The following is a 12,201-nucleotide window of genomic DNA, read 5'->3' on the forward strand; positions in this document are numbered from 1 at the left end:
TGTTTAGCGAGATACAAATGGTCTAAGAGGTGGACTGCTGATCCAGGACTTTTCCAGCTCTAATGAATGAGACGGTCAAGGGGACCTGGCAGGAGGTCCCAGATCAGTGCAGAGGAAATTGAAAACTGTGGGCCCTGGAATTACAGCCCCCCCCTCCCCCGATATTACAGTGTCATGGTCTCGAGTTGTGCAAATAGAACAGATTCAACTGCAATCCGCCACAGAGGAACCTCCTGGATTATATTATGTCTTCGTAGTGATTCATTAGATTTCTATTTATAAATCAACTGATCTATGAGATCACTAAAATGACGACCTCTTCACTACTGGACAGGCTTTCTGATTCAGCTGATACTTGGTTTCCTTCCACAGAGATCCTTTGTTTTCAGAGAGATTTGACATGCCACTGGCATTTTGTCACATTTTTCTTTAATCAATAAATACATTAAATATTTAAAATAAGCAATTTTTATCTTCTTCCAAAATAAACAACTATATTTTGTTCATATAAGACTCTAAATAGACACTGATTTATAGTTAAAATAAACATTTGCAGTCCACCGGTAATAATACGCAATTGTAAAATGAAGGAAAGTAGGTACTAGTTGGTCCCAAATGATCACAAGCGTTTTTCTATACTCTCTCATTAGCAGCTATTAACATGTGGATTTACCACTGAAAATGAACGAGTGGACTGTTTTCTTTAGCACCAACATGTGGAGAGTAGTCCATAAGTGCACAGTGTCTTATTAATACATCTGGCTGGTTATAGATGTATACAAAGGTCTTGCTAAAGGCAAATAAGACAAACTGTGTAGCAAGTATCCATAGAACAAATATAAGTATAAATAATGGAGGGTTAATAGATCAACAACATGTAAACCTTTGTAATAGACAATCATTAAAAATGAAACTCAAGAAGCACAGGCCATTACTCAGTAATCATCACAACTATGACACCATCATCTCTAAGGCTGCATGTCTCCATATAGTTGTCTCAGATTCATCCCAGTGTCTAGATGCACTCAGATATACAGATTGAGATGTCATTTTAAATAAGAGACTGGTATATTTTAACCATAATACACATTCTCTGAGACTGTGATATTCAAACAAACATAACAAAAGTCAATTTGTAACTAAAAATTTTAGAAATGCTCATTATAAGTGTCATTCTGAGGCAAACTCCTGTTGTATTTTCTAACCACATTGTATGATTCATATGCTCCATCTATTATTAAAGAGAAATGTAGCAGCCCCTAAAAATCTTGTTGCTTTTTTCTAGCCTGCAGTGTCTTAATTTTTCACCCCACCAGGGCGTGGCGATACACCATGACATTATTGTTAGGTGTGGTCACAGGCAAGCAGAGCACAACCACAGGCAAAAACAATACTCAGTGTGGTCGGTCGGTTAAAACATACTTGAAACATTCACCCGGAGAAGCCTGTGAAAGCTTTTTCAGACTGGCCCTAAGTGACTTTTGTGGTGTTAAGAAGGGCACCCCTTCCTGCCCCGAGGGCCTGGACAGTGACACATCAAAAAATGACAAAATTCAAATAAAAAAGCAGCGATTTCTGCCCATTAAAACTTTGCAAGACCAATGGCCAACTAGATCCTTGTTGGTATTTCACCTTATGAATACAACATGTTCACCTTGTTGTTGACTAAGCTAGCATCTCAGACTATAGGGTCTCCAGCGATGTGATTCATCACTTGTGAAAGTCTTGATGTAATTACAGTAAATTGCAAACTGGCCTTAATAACATTTATCAGATCCTTGGGATGTGTTTAAATCTGCTCTTTACCTCCAAAACATCTCCTTCCCCAAATAAACGACATTACCCACTAAGAATAAGAAATAAGAACCAACCCACCCCAACTTCAACATCACTGCCACCATCTACAAATACATTTTACCTTTTGCTCAAAGCTATAACTATGACATCACCGATCACATAGTTGTGAGGTTGGGCATCCAACAGATTTGAGATGAACGTGCTAGATCTTGTTGATGAGGTGGGTGACGAGCCTCTGGAGGTCCTCGGTTCTGCGCCGCGTGGTCCTCAGCACCTCTTCGTGGTTTGCTTTCTCACTGCTGTCATAGTCGGTCACAACCTTGTTGGTGATGAGGGACAGGCCCAAGACGCGCAAACCACAGTGACGAGCCACCACCACCTCTGGGACTGTGCTCATACCTGGACAGAGGGAGGAAGGATTATTTTGAGGCTAAACCCCTGTCACCTACCGATATTACAGTAAAACTAATAGTTGACAGCTGCAGCTTTTCACATTTTTCTGCAGGGCTCTATGTGTTCTGTAACTTTTCATCTGGGAAATGCAATGGCCCTGAGAGCTCATCACACCACAAGTTGAGAAAAGACATGCAAAGTCACAAACGTGCTTCAAATTCAGAAAACAACTTCATCAGTTTGACGACACACCCGCTGCAAAATTTGTAGCACTGTTATGTCTTTGCATATGTTTTATTAAGTTGCAGGGCAGTGAACTCTCAGGGAGAGAAGAGACAGAACACACAAGGAGGAAAGTAGGGCTGGGCGATATGGCAAAAAACGTTATCACGATATGTTTTTCCATATTGATCGATTCTCGATATCGTCTCGATATGTATTTTTTGCTGACACTGCCAGTTCAAGCAGCATCCTGACTGAATCCTGAAGAAACCAGAGAATGTGTTCAGTTTGGGAGGATGACATGAGTTCACTTTAATGTTCATTAAGGGTGGAACAGTTCAATAATCCACAGTTTGATTTGATTTACATTGTTGTTGTTGTTTTCTGTTGTCTTTTTTCTACCATACATCAGCTCTAAAATGTGTCAATCACGAGGCTTTAGTCTTTCTAGTTATTTGAACAGGTTGTAGACAAATATTTAGCTATTTAGCTACTCTGACAACAGGCTTTATGCCAAGCCCCACTACTTCTTGAACTTAACAGGCTCTGATGAATCCAGGTGTGTCTGACTCTGACCTCAGTAGTCACAATGGTCAGACACACCTGGATTCATCAGTTTGTCCAATAATGTAAGACAGGAAGGAAAGGAGCCTGTTTGAGCTCAGGAAGTAGTGGAGCTGTGCATAAAGCCTATTTATTGATCTGACTCGGTAACCACGAGCGCAGTTCACGTCAACTCAAGTGATCTGCAGGTTGTTGTTTCACTTCACCGCTCTGACGCGACGCTCCGTGTGTGTGTGTGTGTGTGTGTGTGTGTGTGTGTATGTGTGCGCGCGGCGCTGACAGAGAGAGAGAGAGAGAGAGGGAGGGAGGGAGAGAGACGGTCGGCGCATACTGTGAGTGGATTTGACTCCGCGCGCACTGTCCGCGGACTTTTGCGGTTTCATAGGCAAGCATACAGTGTCACATTTGAAACAGATCGAGTCCGCGCGGTCATAAAAATTGAGCTTTGCGTGGAAGGGACCGGCGGACGCCCGCTTTGGGTCCTCGTCTGCCTCCAGTGCGCGCGGATGTCCGCGGAGTCAAATACGCCGGAGTATGTGGGGGCCTGAGCCTAGCGCATGTTCTTCACACTGTACATGAGCAAACATGAGACATGTTACCGCAGAATAAACGTCACGAGCAGCTCCGTGTTTCCTCCACTTTGTGGCCATGGTGTCATCAGGTTGCTCTGACTCCACACTGCCAGGCTTCTTTAGCCGGGACAGACGAACTGATGCTCCACACGTTCACAATCGCTTCAGTTGCCATCGGCTCCACCTCCACTCGTTTCCTCCCTCTTTTACAACTTTCACTTTATCACAGCTTGGGATCAATAAAGTATATATATCTATCCATCTTATCCTTCCTCCCTTTAGCTGCAGCAGCTCAAACAAGCTCTGCATGCTCAGGACAGGAGGCGGAGTATCAGACGGAAATGTGGCCGGCTGCTGTCGCGCATATTTACTTTCATGTGATATCGAGGAATAGGGCCATAGCTTATTATCGAAATCGATCAAAGATTTATCGCGATCCCGTATCGAGATCGTTATATCGCCCAGCCCTAGAGGAAAGTAAATCTAAACTGAGACTAAATAAAAGCTGTGTAACAACTGTCCTTAAAAAAAAAAACCTAGTAAGCAGAACAAGCATCTTATTTAGCTATTTGTTTAGGTCCGTAACTGCAACAGAGGACTTATTTTAACCTAAATCATGATCTTCCCCTAAACTAACCAGTTTTTGTGTGCGATAAGTACTGTCACAACATTCACTGGTTAGTTATTTGACTGTCAACAGTGATGTTTAACAGTTTGTCCTTAACTCCTGCTGCTGTAACTCAGGGAACACTCCTATGGGCTGTATATGAGGTTAGGGACAAACAGCCTGTCTGTTCAGGCTGGACTTGTGTGTTTTGTGGGGTGGGAGTTGTTGGGAAAATAATAGGAGGAGGACACCCAGATCAAAGTTGGTCTGAAGTGTTTATGATAAATATCCAGTGACAAATACCAGGTCATGTTAACTCTCTGGGTCCTATTGTATAATAAAAAAAAAGAAGGTTGAGTTTGTTTGAGTCTTCATGAGAGTAAATGAGAAAGCTATTGATAAAAACTTACACTTTTAACACAGAGCCTATTTTCATTTGCACTTTTGACCCGCTTCCCATCATGAAAAGCCATACATACTGCTCAGGCTGCTTACAGTTCCTATTCAAGGAAGCATGCTGCTGAAAAATTTACATGCTGTCTGTATTTGTTCAAATCACATTATCTGTTCTTAGCTGAATAATGTATTTACAATTATTTCCACAGTTCATATCCTATTGGACATGTACTGTTCAGAGTCTATCCCACACCATGTCAGTATCCCATCATGTGAGCACGAGGGAGTTGTACTAACCCACGGCGTCGGCCCCCAGCTTCTGCAGGAGTTTGCACTCCGCAATGGTCTCATATGTCGGTCCAGCCAGCATGCAATAAACCCCCTCCTGCAGGAAGCCGTCGCAGCCCTGCTCCGCTGCAGTCCTCTTGGCCACGGCCCTCAACTCACGGTCGTACGCATCTGACATGCAGGGGAAACGCACTCCAAACCTGGAGACATATTGAATGAAAGAATATAGGCTGTAGACACAGATGTTGGCAGTGTGTGTTTGTGTGTGTGTGTGTTTCAGTTGGTATTTGTGCTGTACCTGTCATCGTTGTGCCCACAAAGCGGGCTCTGCCCTGCAAAGCCCGGCATGTTGATGTGATCCTTAATGAGCATGATGTCTCCCACGTTGAAGCTGTCATTCAGCCCCCCCGCTGCGTTTGTCACAATCAGAGTTTCTACACCCAGTAGGAAGAAGACTCGTATTGGGTACGTCACCTGTGGAGACAAACATGCTTTAATTACTACAGCATGTATGTGTTTTTTATGACCTCGATATTGTGGAGGATGAATTTCACTTTCTGTTTCAATGCCCTCTGTATAATGAACGGAGGAAATCCATGTTTGAAAAAGTTCAGGCAAAGAACCCCGACTTATTTTGGATGTCTGGGTGTGATACTGTATGTTGAGCTGTTTTTTCAAGGAGGAGATCTATGTCTTAGCCAGATTTATTGAAAAAGCATGGACTCTGAGACAGAAAACATTATATCCTACATAAGACTACTTACTATTAATTGTTTTGGTTATTTTGAAAAACTGCCTGTTAACACAGAAATTGTCTATGGACACATATGAGCAGACATCTTAGCCATCTTTGAATGTATGTATTTATATTGTCTAGTGTCTTGTAAGCCCATGGCTGGGCATAGTAATGCATGACACTTAAATAAACAAATAAATCAATGAATAAAAACTACAGAGACAGTATTTTTCCTTTTGTTGTCTTGATTGTTAGATTGTTACAAACTGGAGTTACACAGATGGGATAGGAGGAAATCAATCACATGAGAGGCCTGTATTTAAACTGAATCAGCTTTTGTAAGCACTGTGGTATTTTCTTTTTATTTCTGTAGGTTCTGTGCGTGTGGAACAGTTGTGGTTCTGTATTAACCTTTATATGGCAGCTGATGGCCTGTAAATGACTGTAGCTGCTGAGTCACATTTGAAAATTACCTCTTTTTACTTCACATTTCTCTACAGCTTGAAATGAAACCGCTCTGCTTGTTAGTGCAGAAATGTTTTCAAAGCACCCTACTTTCTTGATAAGGTCACTTTAGAACATGAGGCTGTTTGATATGAGTTTTGCATATTATTTGATGGATTCTGTTGGACCTGAACTTGTCTGTGTTGCAGGTGAAACAGGAGAACTGTCAGTAACAGGAGGCTGTGAACGGTGAGTTGACTTTATTACACGATTTCCCGAAAGGCAAATAAAATAATACGTTTTCAGTCATAAAAGTTTCTCAGTTATAAGTACACGCCTCTGCACAATAGGATTTTATTCTGTTTGCCAAGACAGGACAAAGTCTACTACTTCAGATGAGTTTGTGTAGATGATTCAGACTGTGGCATTAAACATATCACATGTTTAAACTCCTGACTGGCACCAGAGAAACTTTGGACGCCATGGGACGCAAGACAAATTTCAGAGTGATCATCTGATAATAAAGTGTAATCTTATTTTATCTTATCTTATCTTTATGAGTCAGTGGAATCATATTGATCATTTCATGTGAAATGAAACATCGCTGCTGGTGATAAAATAAAACCGGCATCTCCAAAGGCCAAAGGTCGAGTCCAGCACTGACACCCTGGATGTTTTTCTCACTGTCCCTGCAAGCTGAGCGTTCATCACACATAGTACATTTTTAGCCAAGGCCGTGTGTGGACTATACGACAGTCTGCCCAGTTGGGGTTAAAAAGCAACGGAAGACACAGAGTTTACGCAACTATATGAAAGTTACCAAATAATGACTAAGGATTAGGAAAACAATCTGAGAAAAGACCAGATTGAGTCGTATTTGTAGCTGTATCGACACCTGTCACTACAGCCAGCATCAGATTTGAACATAAAAGAGAGATATAAACACATAAAAGAAAATGGACACAAAATCGATCATGTGTCCTGGACCCATGATGAAAATAACAGCTTACGTTGTTATTCTTGTCCGTGGTTTAAATATTACCAAGAGAAACTGTGAATATTTTTTTCTCAAAGTGATTGGCAAAGTCAGAGTTCAGACTGCCAGCTGCAGCTCAGTGATCCTGTATACGATGACATTTGCATCAGCAAGGTTTCGAAATGCAGAAGCAAGTTGGCTGAGACAGGAAGCTGCTCACAGGGCAACTTAGAGAGGCAACAAATCTGCATCGCTGCACCGTGCAATGCTCAAACAGGGGCCATTCAAGTTTCATTTAATCAAATGTATGTCCAGCATAACAAATAGTAAAGTAGACAAGGCCAATAGAGTATGTAATGCCAAAATCAAACAAACCAACATCCAATCAAAGGTGTTTTCAGCTGTTTAAGCCACTTGGCTTTGGGGATGTTAATGTTTATCTCAATGACTGCAGTATGGAGTGCTATGAAATGTTGTTAAAAAAGTTAAAATGATCCAATATATCAAAATAGATTTATGTTACAGAACTTCGTTTTTTTTTTTTAATCCTCCACCCACTTCAGATACATAGCTAATTCAATAGCTACACCAGAAACAGCTGCTCAGTATTAAACATCTAACTAAATCATTTATAGTCAGTCAGGCGGGGCCACACCAGTGTTTCTAATTTAATATTTTCACTAAATGTTGCTGCTAATACTTACTCTGCTCCATGTACTTAGCTCTTGTTACTGGTAGCTGAGTATTGCTACACTCATGCTTTCACTTAAGTACATGATCTGAATACTTCTTCCACCACTGGCATTTTCATTGTTAGCATGTTACTGCGCTGACATCAGCTTTTAGTCCAAAGCACCATTGTGCCCAAGTACAGCCCCTCACAGCCAGCTGCGTGGCTGTAGACTCTTGTTTCTATCTTTTCATATATAACTTGGTCAGAAGAACAGTTCATTCTTAAGGTTGTTTACAACTCACCTTTAGCAGTTACACTCTGCTGCTCCGACTAATTAAAGAAAGTCACTGCGAGTACATCCCTGGTCAATATGACTAAAATGTTAAGTAATTGAACCAATCCTGTCAATTTAACGCAATTTACTTGTTTTCAGAAAAAGTTTAAGAAGATTTAAGCCAATTAATTTGAAATGTTTGACTAACCAACTGCAACAAAGGTCAGTTTACCCTTCATTAGCATAATAGAGAGATTCTTTTAATTTTTATTATTTATATTTTATACAACAGATTCTGGAAGTGAGAAAGAAGGTCATCTTTTCATTCTGTTATAGAAATATATATATCCATCGATCTATAAATGCCATCTCCTCTCTTTCCCCACTCCTGCCTCAGTCACTGATTATCTCAGTGCCAAGTCAGAAACACTCAACCATCTGCTTTCCAACGTAGGGTTTCATAAATGTTTAGCAGCTTATGCTGAGCAGTCTATTGATGATTATTAAGTCACACAATCTGGTCTCTTTTCCATGAGCCGGAGATTCCTCACCACGTGGAGCCATGTTGAATTAAACACAATTTAGCCCAAAGCTGAGAGAGCTGTATTTTATAACCTTGTTTGTGCCATTAATCTTAATTGCACCTAACGCAGGTGTACTCACCTTTGTTGCATTTTCATAAAAATAGTGCACATATACAATTGTAATATTGTAAGATTTTACTGTTTCTTACCATGTGTATGTTGTAGCCCTCGTAGAAGTGAAATCTCCCCTGCATACAGACGCACTCTCTGCCCTGCAGCCTCCCAAACACCAGCTTTCCAGCATGACCTGGCACTGCACAGTACACACACACACAATATGAGCACCTGCTAATATGCTTATGCAAAGTGTCAAAACACTTATCATTGGTTTCTGATACAGTGCAACCGACAGGGTTGATGTACCAGTGCTGGTGGGGAATCGTGGGATGTCCGTGTATGGGAAGATAGTCTTGTTGTCCAGCAGATCAGCCAGACCTCCCAGGCCTGAGCCACAGATGATGGCCACTTTAGGACGCTGCTCTGTATGTTCCAGCAGCCAATCTGCTGTCTCCTTGTACTCCTCATACTTGTATCTGAAAGAATAGGAAGAAAGAATCTATACATCAGCGATTACAAAACTATAGTTGTGATAAATAAGTCAAGGTTTGATGTGAAAATTACGATCATAACTACCTCTAGTTATCAAAAAGGAATGAAAGCCATAAATGTTTTTCAACATCTACATCTATATTATTACGTTACATTGTGAAAAGTAGAAAAAGACACTTGTCCGCATGAACATCAATGCTGCAAACTGGTGCGACTGGTTGGTCTTGAAGACAAAGCAGACAAGAGAGGTCAGCTTGGATGGGCTGAGGTTTTTGCATTGTTTCTGCTGTAAAGAGGTTTTTGCATTGTTTCTACTGTGGATTTTAACATAACCAGTTTTCCTGGAAGGTCCACATGTCATGAACACATCCTGGTGATAAATCAAGGTTCAAAAACAAACGACAGGATGTTACTCATGATGATATAATCCAATATTCTGCAACCGCTATAGTAAAAGAGCAGCTGCAGGGGGAAACACTCAGTAAAACTAAGTATAAATAATACATCGGGCAACAGACTTCTGGGTTTTACTTTTCCATTTTAAGTGTAGCAGCCACATTATTTTGTAGGAATGTTGATTTGATTGGGGAATGCCTTGAGGTACGACATTACACAAGGTCTGAAAGGGGCTGTAATTTTGGTTATAAATCTGGCTATAACCTTGTTAATGTTTCCTCCATGCCTCAGACTTTGTTATTAAAACACAATGACACTTGAGGCTGCAGCCTTCAATAGGCCAATCTGCAGTGATGATGATTTTTGGGCTTTTTTTTTAGCACAAAACGATGGTACCACCAATCTGGCCTTTTCTTTTATTGTGCAGCACAATACAATTGCTGTACACCTGTCAGTTGCAGACGTTGCCCTTCACATAACTCTTCAGGTGGTAATGGCAGCGTTACACACAAAGACACACAACCACACTCACACTCAGCCGGACATACAGGTGACCGTTGCGCTATAACTTGTTTTGAAATACTCTGACGTCAGGTTTTTTAACCTGATAAATGAACAACATCTCTTTTTTATAATCAGTGATTCATAAACTCCTCAAACTGAAACTTTGAACAGCAGTCATATAACAATATGCATATGCCACACAATGCAATGCAATTCATGAGTTAGTGAATTATCTCTTTTAATTTCATTTTCTAATTTAATTCTCTCTTTTTTTTAGTTTTAATTTTTAATTTAAAATCCAACTGCTTAATCACGAATCACTAGCTAACCAAAATGATGACAGACACTAAGAAAAGTGGCAAACATCCACCTGGGTTTCATTTAGAAATGATGTCCTTGCATTGTTTGTCCAGGGAAAACAATGTTTGTGTTATGTTAATTATTACTGTTTGCTCCACACAACACTGTAGGCTACTGATGGGAGCTTGTGAAAAAAAGACTTGTGTAATTGTTCACTATAGATAGGCCTTTATCTTTTTTGTAGATAGTTCCATTTATTCTTTTAACATTTTCCAACAGTTTAAAATAATAAATGTTATTAATTATTATTGTTGATAATCCTAATTAATTCCTTGATTTTTTTTTTTTTTTTTTTTACAGTAAAATGTTGTGTCACATTGACTGAACCATATTTGAGGCATCATTGTAAACCATGTGTGTGTATTACCTGGGATTGATTTTCAAGAAATTCCATAATGACCATAATAATAATAATAATACAAATAAAATCTATTATTTTATTGAAACATAAATGCAACCCCAACCTAAAATAATAGGCTATGCAATGATTCGTATTCTTGCTACACATCCCTTTAACAACCCGCTATGTGTTGCATAACTGCAAAGTAAGAGGTTTCAGCCAGAGCAGGAAGTGAGCTCACGGGCTCCCTCCAGTCTCCCGGAGCTGTCCGCGGTGCTGCCGGAACTTGGTGTTTCTGCTCCGGTGTAAGAGCAGCGAGAGGAGCGGGGACCCCCCTCCTGCACAGTTTTTAGTCAGATAATATCACAGCCAGAACAAAGTAAGCGAGTCTGAACAGACTGATTTGTCTGTCTCTGTGTTTGTGGAGTGGAGCAGAATTAAATAATGAAAGGAATTTGACTTGCAGATGCCATGAATGTGGATGATAGGCTACTATCAAGCCTCTTTACGCAAATGCCACCTGTAACATACAGTAGCCTACGCGATTACGTCACAGTGAGGTGTCTGTCAACCCCCGCAGGATGCTGTCAGTTTTGACAATAAAACGTCCAGGTTCAGCTTCATTAAACGGGTCTCACATCACACAAATATGTAGCATACATTTGAACGTTTCCCTAATTACAGTAGCCTAAGTTACACAGGCGATAGGCTGCCCCATTATGTAGCCTAATTGAGCTACATGGTAGCCTTGACAACCATGAGGCTCATCTCATTTCACTCCAGTTCTCCGACATCATCATCCAGCCTTCGTCGGTCTTACCTGCACTGACCGGAGGAGGAGGAGGAGGACGCTTCTTCCATGTCTGCTGATGACTGACCCGCTGCCAATATGCTGACAAGACGCTGATTATTATTGTCGTTTTATTTTGTCTGACAGGCGCCTTTCCCCGTGCTGATGGGTGATTCTGCTGCGGCGGACGGTGCGGCGGAGGTCATGGTGCGCGCTGACGTCACGGCGTATGGAACGAAAGAGGGGGCGGGGCCTCGGGAGATTGCCGGTCCCTTTGAAGAAGAGTAAATCCAATTTTCTACCAGGATGGGCAGCTCACTGATCCGTTCACTGGGAGAGATACGGGGCTGGGAACGGGAGGGGTGGGGGGAGGGAGGGACAGAAGAGACCAGTGGTAAAACCAGCGACATTAAGTATGATAAAGATCAAAATCACCTGATGCTTCAAGTCACTTCACCACTTCTAAATGACATAGCCTATAGGATACCTACAGCATGATACAGCCTACAGCCAGTTCCTTTACATCTCTCTCTCTCTCTCTCTCTCTCTCTCTCTCTCTCTCTCTCTCTCTCTCTTTCTTTCTCTCTCTCTCTTTCTCTCACACTCACACACACACACACACACACACACACACACACACACACACACACACACACACACACACGTACGCCAACAGGCTGTGCAACAATTCAAAGTGCTGACTCATGGGTTAGAAGAGAGAGGAATGAAAGCAATG

At 41.2% G+C, this 12,201-nt stretch overlaps 1 protein-coding gene across 1 annotated transcript; it reads right to left on the minus strand.

The window, feature by feature from the left end:
• Nucleotides 1–1,999: 1,999 nt before the first annotated feature.
• On the minus strand, nucleotides 2,000–11,536 carry pnp6 (purine nucleoside phosphorylase 6; the record flags this gene model as incomplete). The annotated part of the gene is made up of 6 exons (XM_083973108.1): nucleotides 2,000–2,196; nucleotides 4,849–5,039; nucleotides 5,138–5,313; nucleotides 8,676–8,779; nucleotides 8,890–9,059; nucleotides 11,496–11,536. The coding sequence occupies 6 exons, from the start codon at nucleotides 11,534–11,536 to the stop codon at nucleotides 2,000–2,002; spliced, it is 879 nt and encodes a 292-aa protein (XP_083829234.1).
• Nucleotides 11,537–12,201: the final 665 nt, after the last annotated feature.

Source organism: Trachurus trachurus (genome assembly GCF_905171665.1).
Source record: "Trachurus trachurus genome assembly, chromosome: 6".
Classification (NCBI taxonomy): Eukaryota; Metazoa; Chordata; class Actinopteri; order Carangiformes; family Carangidae; genus Trachurus; species Trachurus trachurus.